The sequence below is a fragment of the Aplidium turbinatum genome, chromosome 2 (assembly GCF_918807975.1).
Source record: "Aplidium turbinatum chromosome 2, kaAplTurb1.1, whole genome shotgun sequence".
NCBI classification, from domain to species: domain Eukaryota; kingdom Metazoa; phylum Chordata; class Ascidiacea; order Aplousobranchia; family Polyclinidae; genus Aplidium; species Aplidium turbinatum.
In genome coordinates this window covers 46,425,076-46,441,464 of record NC_137473.1, presented here as the reverse complement: position 1 = coordinate 46,441,464, position 16,389 = coordinate 46,425,076, and the positions used below count along the sequence as shown (strand labels likewise).

At 40.2% G+C, this 16,389-nt stretch overlaps 1 protein-coding gene across 1 annotated transcript; it reads left to right on the top strand.

The window, feature by feature from the left end:
• The first annotated feature begins 4,547 nt into the window (after positions 1–4,547).
• Positions 4,548–14,128, top strand: LOC145765207 (uncharacterized). The gene has a single exon (XM_082576990.1). The coding sequence runs from the start codon at positions 4,690–4,692 to the stop codon at positions 14,014–14,016; it is 9,327 nt and encodes a 3,108-aa protein (XP_082433116.1). The 5' UTR covers positions 4,548–4,689; the 3' UTR covers positions 14,017–14,128.
• Positions 14,129–16,389: the final 2,261 nt, after the last annotated feature.

The following is a 16,389-nucleotide window of genomic DNA, read 5'->3' as shown; positions in this document are numbered from 1 at the left end:
AACCCAGCTTGCTCTTTTGGAAGGAGCGGGTCGATGATTGGGTTGACGCGTGCGTAGATCAGTCTTTCGAGGATCTTGAAAAGAACACAGAGGAGGGATATTGGACGATAACTCTTTGGGTCCTCTGGTGGTTTTTGAGGCTTAGGGATCGCAACTACTAAAGTTCTTCTCCAGATTTTTGGGATTGTGAGGTGGTGCAGGCAGGAAGAGAGGAATCTACGTAACCAGAACTTTAGGGCATGGCCAGCATGGAGCACAAGCTCAGGGCAGATCTTATCCAGCCCTGAAGACTTGTGTGGTTTCACTAGGCGGAGGGCGGTGGCGAATTCCTATGGGGTGAAGTCTCCAGAGATTGCTTCCTCTTGTGGTGTTTCCACTCGCCAAAGGGAAGATGCTTCCTTGGCAACAAGACGGGATGCCTTGCGATCCTTTGTCTTGTAGACCCCGTTCTGCACTAGCTGGAAAGCGATGGCATTAGCAGAAACGGGGCACTGACGAGCGGAGTTTGCTGAGCGCCCAGTGAGGTTGTTGACGATGCTCCATGCTTTGCGGCTTGAGTGTGAGAAGTCGATGGTTTGGACAGCTTCGTTCCATCGCTCAACCTTCTTTGTGTCCAGCCGCTCAAGTAGTCTGGTGGCGGCGGTGTTAGAAGCAGCGCCACTTGTGGCGCTTAAATAGGAGCGATAGAGAGCTTCACACTCAGAGTCCCAGCATGGTGTAGGCTATAGCTGGTTCGATGGCCACGTGGTATTGTGGCCTTTGCCGCAGTTAATATGGCATTGCGGCATTGCAGAAGTCCTGGTATGCCTCGTCTGCGTTGCATGTTTCAGGTAATGGTAACTTTGTAGCAGACTCATTGGTCAGGAGGCTGTATTGATTCTAATCGGCTGTTTTGAAGTTCCATCGCTTCACCGGTGAACTCGGGACAGGAGCCACAAGTTTTGGGGCGATGATGAGGGACGGCCGGTGTTGGTACCGCGGGAACTTCTCAAGCACACGTCTGTTTGGAAAAGAACTGTCGACACTCGCGAAGGCCAAGTCAGGGTTTGTCCCTGTTACCCAGCGGCCGGAGTGGAAACTGGCTGGTTTCTTTGGGTTGCATAGGAGGGCAAGATGATTTGTAGAGGCTCAGTCAGCCAGCAATTCTCCGTCGCTGCTTGTGTTGTTGTAGCCCCAGTCGATGTGCTGGCAGTTGAAGTCGCCAGCGTAGAGACTGGGGGAGGGGAACGTTGGAAGGGATGATGGCAACATTCGCGAGGGTGGGGGCTTGTAGATGTTGACGATGTTGTAGTCTGAGATACATATGCACACCCACTCAATCTCGGCGTCAGTTGGAGATTGGTCGACAAACGTCCACTTCAGGCTCTCATGCACAAACGTGGCAATGCCGTGCTTCCTGCTTAAGGTAGACCCGGCTAGCGTGTAATTGGGAATAGCTAGCCTATCTGCAGAGGTGCAGTGGGTCTCCTGGAGGAGGATGACGAGTGCCCGGTTGGTATGGGCAAGCTGCTCCACAACTTTGGTCTTGCTTGTTGTGTAGCCTTCTATGCTGAGCTGCAGAATGGTGGGGCGTCTGAACTTATCAATTGCCCCTTGCAGCTGTGCCGTCCGGGTGGAGGCTCTTTGTTGACAAATTTCGTTTTTCATCTGGTTGAAGGCAGATGGTACTCACAGGATGAGGCACGAGGAGCCATTTGTCGTCCATCCCAACTGAATTGAATTACTGAATTGAATTCCCGAGACGTGCAATTATGCTCTCAAAGCAGAACCTTCTGGACAAATCTAGTGACGACAGAACTCTCTAGCGCTATGCCAAATGCCTATGCCAAAAGCTCCAACAAGGCAAAATGCAGGAAAAAGAAGAGCAGCAATCTTGACAGATACCCCGGAAAAAGAAAAACTTGAAGAAGAGCTAAAAGGAAAACAAAGAAAACCAACAAAACCCTCGAAAAGAAGACTGGGATATCTAACAAAGGAAACAACCAAACGTAAAGAGATGTTGTTCTGCCTGGTGTGCAGCATTATTAGTTATAACTTAGTAAAGGTAGCTCTTACACACGAACGGGCAAAAACTGCAGCTAAAATTAGAGAACACCAAAAACCCAACAGAGTAAGCGATTCTGAAATTGCTTCCACAGATTAGTTATAACAAGCATAAATCGCGTAAACTTTGCGAGATTTACGATTTGCAAAATTTATTGGTGTCTAAAACAAGTCATGGGGGGGTGTTAATAGCCAGATGTCTTGGAAAACGATATAAGTTTCTGCAAATTTTATTATATTTTCAACAAAGAGTTCAACTTCGGAAACCAAACTGAAAATTTGATAGGGGGCATGGCCCCTTTCGCTCCCCTGGCTACGCCAATGGCATGCACTACTATTTTAGGAAAGTTTTCAGGTCTTTGAAACAATCATTGTAATGACAAGGAAAGGCGTAGGCTACAAAAAACCTTCTCGGACAGTAATGGGACACGGAAAAGAAACAGAAAAGATGCTTTCGTATGTTTGCTTTTTAGGCACTAATGAATAATGATGCTCTACAGTAGGCTAGTAGAGCGAAATGCATATGCCTTAAATAAGGCTCTGCTGATTCTCCATGCATTTTTAATGATAAAAAAATACTAAACAGAAAAGGAAGTTAAAACAGAAACAAAGTTTGGTGCCATGTCTGCTAAAGCGCAATTTCTTTCTTGATCAAGTCATCTTTCACGTGAAGAGCCTTAACTTGATCATACTGAGGATGCTGTAATGGCGAAATCGATTTATGATTAAAAAATGAGGCTGGTAAACTGTTTGTTGCGTTGAGTTACAAGGCTTATAGCCTACTAATGATACGAGACAGTCAACCGCTTCAAGTAGACAGTTTGCTTGGTTGGTTCACAAAAACAGAAAGGTTTTATTGGTCAACTTAATAAAAAAATGTCAAGTTATATCGAACGCTCCCCGCCTCTTTTCTCCCAGTTCTCTCCTGCGTACGTATCTGAACGTACCCTCAATATGCGTGGTTCACTGGGGAGTAAGCTAACTACGTCGTCTAGGTAAAACTTCATATGCGACGTCAAATCAAGAGTGTTATGTCACCAGGCCAGTAGCCAGTCGAGGGCCAGGGGGGGCCTCGCCCCCCTGGAAAAATCCCAACATTCTCGAGCAACAGCTACAAGTATAATGATTCAATTTTTTCGGCCCACTCTAAAAAAAGTTGGCCCCCCTTGCTCTGCGGTCTGGCTACGGCCCTGTATGTCACAATTTTTGTTTTTAATACCAAAATCTATCTAAATAAGTAGGCTAAACTAGTTGCTGCAAACTAAAAAATTATCGCCATGCAAGCTGAGTAGGGTAGGCCAATCTTACACAATGTAACTTACTGGTTATTATTTGCAAATGGGCGTGTTTTCAAATCGTTTTAGTTTCGATTCGAATGCTCCCCAGCAGTGGCGTAGCCAGAAAAAAAATGGGGGGGGGCAAATATTTGATGAATTGAAGAGAACGACAAAGTGTTGAATTTAAGATATCGTCACCTAATGTGCAGTAGCGTATTCTGGTGGGTTGAGCAAGGAAAGCAATAAAAGTGGTGAGGGGTTAGAGCATGCCGAAGGCACGCGTATTCTAGGGGGTCCGGGGGCATGCTCTCCCGGAAATTTTTTGCAAAATTACACTCAAATATTGGATTATAGAGCTTTCTGGAAACACTTTTAGGGTAATATTTGTATGAAATTTATTAACAGATAAATAGCTATTAACTTATTAAAGACGAACAGGCAAAAACTGCGGCTAAAATTAGAGAACACCAAAAACTCAGCTACATAAAAACTCACAAACTACACAAAAACCTAACCGAGTAAGCGATTCTGAAATTGCTTCTACAGATTAGTTAAAACAAGCGTAAATCGCATAAAGTTTGCGCGATTTACGGTACGATTTGCAAAATTTATTGGTGTCTTTCTGTGTGTCTAAAACAAGCCCTGGTGGGTGTTAATAGCCAGATGTCTTGGAAACGATATAAATTTGTATAAATTTTATTATAATTTCAACAAAGGGCTCAACTTCGAAATCCAAACTTTGAAAATTTGGAGGGGGGCATGGCCCTTTTCGCCCCCCCCCCCCTGGCTACGCCAATGCTCCCCAGCCTCCTCCCCCCCCCCCTTGATAAAATTCTGCGTACGCCACTGGATCTATGTTAGGTTTTTTGAAGCATATTATGTTAATTACATCTGGTTCTATTTAGTCGTTATATAATGCTTAGGCCTGAGATGTTAATACACAAACTTGATTCAACAGTTACAGGAATGAAGTTGTGTGTGCGAATTATTTACAATGTAGGTGAAGTTAGAGTGTGCTGAAGTAACTCGTTTTAAATGGCTTAATCAAGTTTAAACCATTAATTCCGGTGGTAACTTTTTGGTAAATTTTGTTCACATGAAAATTTATTATTGCCAATTTACTGTATGACGTAATAATTCATCTGTATGTTGATGTCATATGCAACAATTACTCTTAAAGGCAAAGAGGTTAAACATAAAGTTTTTATTTTCTTGGAAATAAGGTGTTCAAAAAATTTTCCTGGGAGGTTGAGTATCAAACTTGTGTTTCTGTTGGTTGTGCGTAGTACTTTGATAGCTGTTGCCACTTTTTAAGCTAGTGTCAACAGCCAATATTTGTGTGAAGTTAGCTTCTTAGAGTTGGCTGAACATGAACACAGTAAAAACACTCGCTTTAGTTTGTGTTTTGGTATGGACCGACCATGGAGCAAAAGGTCAACAATTTGCTTCGGATGAAAGCATGAAAGATTACGGAGTGTTAGCCGCTGGTCTTGGTTCCCTCATTGGTGGAATTGATAAAGATGACAAACCAAATCTGAAAGGGATGACTAGATCTTTAAACAGAATGGCATCTATGATGCAAGGTGTAACCGGATCAAATGGTGCTCCACCCTTTGCAGACGACAAGTACTTTATGGAGATCGAAAAAGTGTTTACAAGAATGGGACCTTACGTTTGTTTCCTTCCTCAAAGCACGCCAAAAAAAGCGTCTGATTTATCTCCTGTGCTAGGTGGTGTAATCGGAGGTTTGATTGGTACAAAAGTTGCAGAAGAACGATTGCGGAGACAAAAGGATGCCGATAGCCAAATTTCTCTAATAAGTGGAGTGGGAACAATTGCTGGTGCTTTGGGTGGCTTGTCAGGATGGGAGGTAGTAAGAGGGAAGTTTGGTCGCCCCAATGCAAGCGCTATTGTAGAAATGATTCCACAGTTTGTAGAGAAAATGGGTGACATGAAAAGTATACTGAAAGGATCTTTTCAACCCCTTTCTGAGCAAAAGTACAAAAATTTCAAACTTCTTGTTGAAAGAGATTTATCAAAAGCCCTGGAAAAAATGAGTAACTTTTTTGTCGATGCAAGAACGAGTTTCAAAGGAAATCAATCTGAAGCTTCCGTGAAAGCTAAGTCTGATGCATTTGACTTGCGGTTTAGAGCTATCAGTCCCGAACTAACTGAAATAGCAAAATGTGTCGCATCAATGGCTGGGGTCTACGGTGGAATTATTGGATACGTTATGCCTCGTTACGACGAAACAAGGTTGAATTCTCCAGATCATATAGGTACCAGTGGTAAGCTACCTGATCCAGGTTTGAACCACACTGTCAGAGACAATGTTACAGGAGTAAAAGAAAGTTTGAAGAAGATGCGTGCTTTCGAAAAGGATTTGTCAGGTCAAGCTAAAAATGATAAATGGGATGTGTTTGGTGGGGCTCTTGATGATATCGCAGACTCGGCAGGAGAAATAGGTGGATATTCAGGAGTGATTGGGGGAATGATGGCGGAAGTTCTTGCAAATGGTGCTGCTGCACAGGTAGGAAAATTTCTTCACTGGGATATAAATGAAGAGGATGATGATGATGATCCTCATGGTCCAAAAATAACCAATGAAGATACTTTAAATAAGCTAAAGCAAACTCTTCCTAAGGATGGATTAAATCGACTCGATTATTTCCAACAGAAATGCATTCAAACGGTAACTGTAGGCTTAGAACACTTTGGAAGATTGCATAAATATGGTAACATGCATCCGGGTGCCTTGCACTTTAACGGACCTTATGGTGACGAAAGCAATGGCGTTTCCACCATTGGCATGCAAAAGCATTTAATGGGTAATCAATGGGTTGGAGATTGGGCTAAACTGCCAAAAAAGAAAGAGCTTGTAAAAAGTGTGTCTGTACAAGATTTAGAGACGGTTTTGAAAGAAAAACAACTTAATAACGCCATAGTTTTGTTTGTAAACAACATTGTAGCGGATGCAGGTGAAGATTCTGGAGTCATGAAAGTGCTTACAGGAAAGGTTGAATTTAAAGACGCTCAAAAGGATGATGTACAAGCTATTTCAGTAGAAGTGCTAGCTGCATTGAAACCAACCGTAATAGGAAATATGTCTGCCTCAAATCTTGTAGACATTTTTACTTCGCAGATGCCAGGAAGAAATCCAGCAATGTTCAAAATATTTTTGAAATATATTTCAAACCAACAAATTAACGACGCATTAGACATAATACAAACGCAACAGAATGAAAACAGATGGTCCATATACAATGGTATTGCCATGGAGATATCTGAGGAGCTGGTTCATAGATTTGGTTCAGATGCTTTTTCTAAATTGTGCCCTTTTGCTTCTGGAATAACTTTAAGTATTATTAAAATGGCAACTCCAGAACATTTCATAAATACTAACATCTTAAGCTGTATGAAAAAGTATAAAGAAGATCTGCCAAGTAAAGTTAAGGAAGCCATCAAAGAAAAAACAATGCAGTCTCCAAATATTACTGTAGAACAAATAGATGCCATGAGGGGTTTCACTGACCAGTTTGAAGATATTTTGTGGTTTCTAGTAACACCTCAACAACTTACCACTTTAATAAATACTGGACATTTTTTGGCTTTGAAAAATTTGTCCCCACAAAAACGTAAAGAAATCATGAATGCAATTAAATTCAGAATGAATATTTCTTCATCTAACGAAAACAGCACTCAATATTTAAGGAACTTGGGAGAACTTATTTGCGGAATCCCGCCGTATAAATTAGAAGAAACTGTTCCGTCTGCTGATTTGGAAAGTGTAAGAGCGAATTGGACCAAAGATTGTATTACTGAGCCCAATAAAAAGTGGAATCAAGATGCAAAGGACTGTTTAAACTATCCTGGCGAATTAAAACGAAATAAATGCAATAAAGTTCGCAAAATGATGCTACCTAATCTTAAGCAAGTTCTGAATGCCCATAGATGGACTAGAAGCTCCGTAGGAAAAGGACTCAGCAAACTGACTGGTAAGCTTCCACTAGCTGTTTCATATTCCCTTAATGGTCTTACATCTTCTGAAATATCAAAAATTCCTAATGCGGTTTTGCATGACTCTTTGGATATAATAAGTGAAAATTCAAAATTATGTTTTTCTCAGCGACGAGAAATTTTCAAAAAAGTTGTAGAAGCCGGACAAAAAGTAGATAATGTTGACGATTTACGAAAGATTGGAAGTTTGTTAGCTGCAGTTGATTTATCTAATGAGAATGTCAATTTCATAAATACCGTGTTGACAGAAACACCCACCTTACTGATGCAGTTTTCCAAGGTTAAAATGGTTTCTTTGTTGGATAAATTGTTTGCTGACATGTCTGCTGGAGACCTTATCAATTCAAAAACTCCTCTTTCTCCTTTCATTCCCACTTACAAGCTCCGAGCGCTTTCTTCTTTAAACATGGATTCTATTGCACAAATGCGATGGACATCCTCCCAAGCTATAGAAATTGTGGATCGATATAAGGCTTTGAACGACAAAACAACGTTAGATATGGGTGATATTAAAATACTTGGAAAGGCAGCATCAGGAATTACATGTGATGACGTTGCAAACTTGCCACTTTCGTCCATGGTTTACTTGTCTCGCTTAATTGACTATGCAATTGGCAATAAAATATCATCGAGTTTAGCAAACTGCATTGCTACTAAACTATATCTTTGTATCAAAATGGATTACGTAAAAGGTTCTCAATTTAACAGCCTGATGAGCAAAAATATTCCGGGAAATATATTGATTTTTCTGCCATCCACAGTTTTAGCTCACGCTGCTTATGGCAAAGATTGTGTTTCTCTGGTACGCAAGCTAGGCCAAGCCAATCTTGACTTGCTTTCTCCTGGTCCAGGTCATCTTGCGATTGAAGGGTTATTACAAGTTGCTAAAATTTGTTTTGATTCTTTAGAGGAGAAACATGAAACAGCAACTAGCGGTTCTATTCTTTTTTTCTCCACAAGTGAACATGGCAATGGTAACCAACACGAACACAACAACCAAATGAAAAACGGAAGTCAAGCGATGTCAAATGGCCACAATGCACCAAGCCGTAGACGACGAAATTCTAACAATTCATCTAATGCTCAAAACATGAAAAGTCATAAGCATAATCTACAGAATGAACCTCTGTTATATGCAGAAAACGTCTTTACTCTCGGCAAACTTGCTTGCGGTTTAAAAAGATTTAACAACACCGTATCAACTAATGCTATGGTACAACTTGCCAAAGTGTTCCCAATGTGTTTCGATAGCATAACCCAGAAAAGAAAGGAACAAATTAACGCCATGTTTGAAACAAACATAGGCGATTTTGATAGAGATTATCTAAATTTTTTGCATGTGTTGGCTCCGCTGCTGCCTCTCATTGATCCCAAATACATTGAAAACAATATATCAAGCAAAGCTGCTGCTATTTTGATGCAAAATCTTCCAGTCAAAGCGTTGCTGATGCACAACAACAAACGACCATTAGTCGGTGACTTATCAACAAAAACGTTGACATTGGAAGATAATCTTGCCATTGTGATTCCCAAAAAAACAACTGAACTTGATCTTAATTTTAAGCTTTTTGACATGCGTGCCTTTGCAGATGCAATTTTTCCAAAGCTTATAGAATACGTAAAAAATAAGAACAAAACAGGAAAAGACCCTGCAGAGATAAATTTTATGCAAGACTCAGGGTTCGGCGAGGGACCTGACTACTCTCAATCACAATATTCGTATAACTATTCAGATAGTGATTATTATGAAGATTCGCCACCGCCTTCAAGAAAGAGAAGACAAGCAGAAGCACAAAATGTAGAGGGATCTTCCGATGCAAGTGGTGCCACAGAATCAACATCTAATAGTGAATCTGAAAGCGTGAGTGTATTTCCCGATAATGGTGTGACGTTCGAGCTTCTTATCCTGGCAGGCCCTGCCATTATTGGTCTCAAGTATGAAGATATTGAATGGATGGACGAAGACATGTTCAAAGATTCTCTTCCACTTATGGGAAGATATGAAGGCTGGACTAATGCACAACTTGACAAAATTGAATCTAAGATGATGACTATATATGGAAAGTCACCAACGTGGTCAGCTTCTTTGTTGCAAGATTTAGGTCATCTTTCTGTAATGCTAGATGCTATCAGCATAGACGGATTAGAACATCTTGATTTGGAAACTCTTGGTTCAATGTCTCGTGTTAAATGGGAAAGTAATGATATTCAACGAAAATTGTTGTATCGTTACATCCAGTTGAAGAAAATAGAAGTTTCTCAACTAACCGGCGTCGAATTGGTGGCTGCTGGTAATTTATTGTGTGCGATTGACACATCGGATATACCAAACTTAAACGATGAAGCCATAAAGTTTGCGCTTGCTGCTATTGGGAAAAAAAGATGCTTTGATGAAGAAAAGCGTTTAGCGTTTAAAGATAAAGTACTGGCTGCTCTTAATTTAAGTGTCAAAAGACCATCTCTTCTTGCTGAACTTGGAATTTTAGGAGGTGCAATGTCTATTGAAGAATTCCAATCTATCTCACCAGCCAAGTCTTCCTTAGTTTCCTCTGATGCATTACGGGTCGCGAAAGCTGACAGCGTAGTTAAGGGATGGAACGAGTCTCATTTTGCTCTGATGGGTAACCAAAATGGTGCTGCTATAATGGGTAGACCAGATATTTTTAAAGACCTTTCTGACAAGTCTAAAAATGCTGTCTTTAGAGCTGCTTTTGGTGGAAATGCTGGCATGATGTCAACTCTGATCGATTTAATGAAACATGGAAAGCAGCGCAGTTTAGCAGCGTTCACAGGAATGTTTAATAATATGCTGCAAAGCACAGCAATGTTATTCAGCATTGCGCTTCCGATAGACACGAAAATACCACAAAGAGCTGGGCCTGGCTCTGTGTACGGCCTTGTAGATTCTCAAACTTTTGTGAAACCTCCTCCAATGGATTTTTCGTTTGGGCTATCCAAGACAGACTTCGTTGGGTCTTTCAGTAATACATTTTTAGAAGACAACCGATTTATTACCTTCATCAATAAAGTTGCTTCAAATCTTTTTAGCTCCAAAATATTAGATGTAATGAAAGGTGATATGTCCTTCAACGATCTTGCTGATAACGAAATTAAAGATGTCCCACCGACAGTGTTCGTAGGCTTAAAAGTCTCACAGATACATGATATGTCACCTAAAGTTGTTGGTTCAATATTAGACTCTCCGAAGGCTGCAAGGGACCCTACCAGTATGACTAAAGTAGTTAGAAGACTTGAAACGTCACAATTTGAAAACGCTATGGTATTATTAAACAAAAAAATGAAAGAAGACAATGGAAGCACTCCTTGGAAGCCTCCAATTAAAACTCAAGAAGTAATGGCAAAAAATTACCTTCAAAGACTAACTACCAACAAGTCTGTTAGCGATGTAGAAGTAGTTGATAAATTTATCGAAAATATTTGCTCTATTGTAGCTGGTTTGCCTCCCACTATGATCAATACAATTCCTATGGTAGAAAGCAAAAAAAAAGAAGCTCTTGACTGTATGGGAGCATCATACAAAGATCTTTCTCCAGTACAGAAGAAGCAAATTACAAAATGGGCCATGCAAAAACCTAATTCTGTAAAAGGAAGAACGGGTGATAAAACAATAGCCATGCCTTCCTTACAAGATATAAAAGATTTAGGAGGATTTATGATGGACATCCCTGTTCGAAGCGTTCAAAAAACACTTTCAGATCCACAATCCGCTTTAGAGCTCGTAGAAAATGGAAATTTACAACATCTGGACAACCTTCATCCCAACTTTGAGAAAATGAGTAAAATGACCATGAAAAAATTGGTTAACAGCAGCAAAGACAAATTTGACGATCAAAGCTTTTTAGACAAACTTGGACCGTCAAAGTGCGAAATCCCACTGAAAAACGTAAAAAACACAATGAGTAAAGATACCTTAAAATATTTAGCAAATTATACAATGACACAATGCAAAGACAAGGAGACATTGCTAAGAGAGTCTCTTGACGAATGCGTAGGTGAGAAAGCCTTGAGACTACAAAGGTGTCAACTGCTTCAAAAACAAGCTAGTACAACAAAATTTAAAGTCGAGGATTCCTTTGTAAAGGAAGAAAAATGGCACCGCGTTGGTTTAAATCGGTTCAACATGATGAGAGAACTTGCTGATTCACTTTTATCCGGCACTGACTTCAGCAAAATGAATGCAACGGAAATAAAGAACTCAGCAGGAGCTCTTGGAGGTCTTAGTCCTCTGGACATGGACAAACTACCCGACAGCTCGGTACTTGAAGCTATGGATGTAATAAAAGATAATACAAATCTCAGCCCAAAGCAAAGAAAGATTATGTTCCAAAAGGCTCAAAGCGCTGGATTTTCTTTTGATAAAGAATCAAGCCTTATGGATCTTGGTGGGTTGGTTAGTGAAGTACCAGTTGCTGACTTTCTGACAATTTCTGCTGAAAATATACAAAAGAGCATGAAAAGTTTAATGAAACGGGCCCAAGAGTTTTCGAAATCTCAAAAACGAGCTATTGTTGGAAGATTAGAAAATGTTAGCATGGATGAAATGCTCGATGACAATTTGGGAGCGTTTGCAGCGGAAATTCCATTGAAAAAGCTTAAGACCTTGAAAAACGTCAACTTTACCAAGCTAAAGGACAAGCCATGGGAAAGGGATCAAGCTGCCGAGTTAATTGACAACTATCTGAACTCAACTGACGATGGTAAAATAGACGTGGATCTCCTCAGTGAAATGGGGTCTACGGTTGTCGGACTAAAATGCAGTAACGTCATGAGCATGGAATATTACGAAGCACAAGAGGGGGCAACACTGATTGATTCCCAAGCGGACATGGAGCCTGATATGGATGAGTGTATACAAACTAAACTTGACTTTTCCAATCAGGTCGAAATGGGAAAAGATTACATGACAAACGATACCGGAGAAGCAGACTTAGAGACAACCCTTGAAGCTGTTCCCAACGATCCTGCTGTATTTTACGAGCCGGAAGTAGTTAATGCGACCCCTGATGCTCTTTGTAACATTATTTACCGAAAGATTGGAGAAGCGCAGCTTAGTTCTCTTCCACCTGGACCTAGTGATGGGAGATTGGTAGAGCTTGCTGAAGGAGCTATTGATTGTCTTAAACGTGATCCTGACCGCGATTTTACTGTTCTCGAAGAAGACGATGTTGAAATGCTTGGTAAACTTATTTGTGACATTCCACCTAAAAGTTACGTAAGCATGTCTTCAACAGCTTTTGACACAGCCTTGGAAAATATGCAAGAGTGTTTTCATCGATTTAAAAAAGATCATGTTACGGAACTCCATGTGCTAGTTAAAACTCATTTGGGAGAGGCATCAACTTGGGATGAAACAACTTTGTCTTCATTGGGTTCCTTGATGGCATTAATGTCGAAAGAAGATATTCAAAATACCATCCAAGAATTCTTTGCAGAGAGTTACGATGACATTGTTCCTCCAAAGATTGATTCTTCTTTGGAAGCTCATTCTTTGATGAACTACGACGAATTTTACGCGAAAGCTCGTGAGTCTTTATCTGAAGAAAGTGAAGAAGAACCAGCCGCAAGAAGAAAAAGAACAACAACACGAACCCCTAGTTATGACAACATTGTTTCATTGGGTCCAGGAAATAGTGGGTGGTCGGTGGAGGAGCTGAGAAGAATATCGAATGATGATATTCTTGCTACCATCGACGTACTTGGAAGCGTAGAAGACTGGACATTGTCAAAAATGGAAGTTTTAATACAAAGAATAGAAGAAGCTTTGTCTCAAAAGATGCACGAATGGACGACATCAGTTGTATCCGATGCTAAGCACATTCTGACTGCCCTAACTGCTGATCAAATATCCGGCCTTGATATTTCTAGCCTTGAAACTACAACGTCTTTGTCAGATGTAAAGTGGAGCTCTGATAAACGTACAGCGGCTTACAATGTTTTTATAACTAAAACTTCAAAAACTCCAGGAACATTGTCAGCTGAAGACATTGCAGGGCTGGGAAATATTTTCTGCGGCATGAATAACGTTAAGATGTCTGATATTCCGTCATCCGTGATTAGCAAAGCCTTGAAGGATATGGGAAAATTAACATGCTACAGCCAAGATCAAGTAGATGCCTTGTATACGCTGGTCTACAACTCAAATACGTTTCAAGTTCCTGCAGGAGCTTTGCTGAACTCGATGGGTTCAATTGCGGCAGGAATGCCAACTGATGACTTGAAGCAGATTGCTGTGGAGGACATGCCCATGCTGAGCGTGTACGCCATTCAATTAATGTCTCCACTGCGGTTTAAGGATGCAATGACAAACACACATCTCGCCGCTGCTGGTGTGACCAACTTGGCTGCCATCATTCGTAATAAGCCTGTTTACAACGCATTGACCACTGAACAACGAAACACGGTAAACAACGCAGCGTATGGAAGTAGAGCCGTAGCCGAAGAAGATCAGACCACCCTCGAAAACGACGACGACGTTGCCGACAATACTGTTAACACTCCCCCAAACGATGATCCTAATAACAATCAAGATGACAACCGAAACATTGAGGAGACAGTCACCACCACTTCCAAAGCAACCACCACCAGTGGGGGAAAATATTGGACTGCCAACGTCTACGCCATTCTAATATGCCTTTACCTGCTTGTCCTTCTGATGTGATTCTAACATTAATAATGTGCAATGAAAGTAGTGAGCCTTTTTAAAGTTTTTTTGAAGCCTTTTTAAAGACACAAATCTTGTTTTCAAATAAATAAAAGTGTTAGTCATGATACGTTTGTGTGAGACGTTTGAAAATATCTTTACATTGCGCATACCGTCCTCATGCCCATCTCTCGTTGAGGCTTCTAGTATGCATGGTGTGAAAAATTAAAACAAGAGTTTCAAAACTTTTTGCTACAATATTTTATTATTTGAAAACCTACCGTTGGTTAAAACACTGAAAAACTGATCAAATAAATGTTAAGATAAAAGTCTGATTTTATTCATTAATCAAATAATTTGTTTGCTCGAAACATTCACTGCTAAAGACATTAAAAAAGACTGCTACTTTCACTTTCTCCAATTGAGGAGCGATTAAGCTATTTTTCTTTAAAATTTAGTGGGTCACCAAATTTGTGGATAAAATCTATACAATAGAATTTGCTAGAGACGCAACATCGGTAGAGAGGTAACATCGCAGAAATTCTATATAGGATAATAAATTGTTACATATCGTAGAACTTGGTAGCCTACAGAATAGGACTGTTCGGAATGGCAACAGACTAACTACACTGGGCAACAATTTTTTAGAAAATTTTTCTTTATCATAATTTTAGAATGTTTTTGGGTCGCTGAATTCAAAAATGGCATTACAATTTTTGTAATGTTAATGGTTCTATCAGACCAGGCGCGGATTTATGGGGGGGCCGGGCCCCCCCCCGAAATTTTGTGAAAAATTGTATGTTTCCGCATCAAATGGTTTGATATGCTTCTAAACAGCTGATATTAGTCCCTCGGCATCACAATTGATGAAAATGGTTGTTTTAATGTCTGTTTTCTAGCATATCGTAGTATCATTGTTCATATCTGTTTAGCTTTTTCTTTCTTTTTAATTGATTTTCAAATTTTCTGGCCCCCCCCGAAAAAAACTCTTAGATTTGCGCCTGTATCAGACATTATTATTTTATGAAATTATGATTTCAAGGTAGTATGTAGGCTATTTCAAATAGGCTAGCTCTTGCACATGGCGTAGAAATTGGGTACCGCATTTCATAAAACACAATAAAAACATAAGACAAACAGCAGGACAGTATGCATTCGTTATTTCTACAGCCATTGACCTCGCATTTTGCAACTTTTTTCAAATTTCGCTTCAAACTTTTTTATTTTTCAAGAACAAGACAAAGCCCGACTTGTAGAGTGTAGAGTTGCACCAGATGACTGAAGTCTTTAAGAGTGTCTTAGACGCTGTTTCGATTGAGGTGAATTTTCTGGCTGCTTGGTGATTATATTGCCTTTACATATTTTAGGCCTGATAATGCTTAGGAGTTAGGACTAAAACTATTGTCATTAATTTTCGTTTTTTTTTTAGCTTGGTAGGTTAGTGCTTTACATACAAAAAATTGTGATGTGTAAATCTATTCATCAATAAGTGCAATTAAAAAAACAAAATAAATTTAATCAACATGCACCACTCACATCGCTTGGTGCCACTGCTGGCGCTTACCTGGCAATCCTGACATACACCTGCATCATGTGTGCTACTACAAGTTGTGCACCAAAAAAAAGCAAGTTTTTTTAGTTTACGGTCTTGACTGATGACCGCCAGTGATGTACGCGCATACAAAAAATATTGACGCCGTCAGCGCAAACGTTCGAAAAACCATACGCCGTATGCGTCAACGTAACTTGTAAAAAAAGTTGGCGGCGTCAGCGTTAGCGCATACCCTAATGTAAACTCATTTAGTTTGCTAGGTGCCAAACATTCACACGGTATAAACCACTCGAAACAAACAAGTGTTATTTTGAATTTCCACAAAGAAACACAAGCATCTGAAAGTGTTCATCTGACATTTTGCTGTGTTTTGGTTCCAATATGTCTTTGCCCATTGAAAACATTCTTTCAACTGCAGCGCTGGAAGGTATTGGCGTGTTGTAGCGAAAAAACTACATTAAAAAGTATGCGATTGACGCTATGCGCTAAAAAACCGCGAAAACTTTACGGCGTAGCCTCAAGCGCAAACTATCCAAAAAAATGTTGCCGCAAGAGTTAGCGTAAACAAAAAGTCTACGCCACAAGTATGCGGCGTAGAATTTGCGGCGTATACGTACATCTCTGATGACCGTATATGGTCTTTCGCGGCCCTTGGCGAATCAGATTGAATTCTTCAACACTTAACGTACTTATTATGCATTCCTTTATGTTTGTGAATTATATGTTATTGTGAGATAAGCTTATGGTGTACAAGAACTATCAAATCTGATTGCCGATCTGATTGGCAAATAAAAAGTTAAGTTATATCATAAACAGACATAACCCAGCAACAACACTAC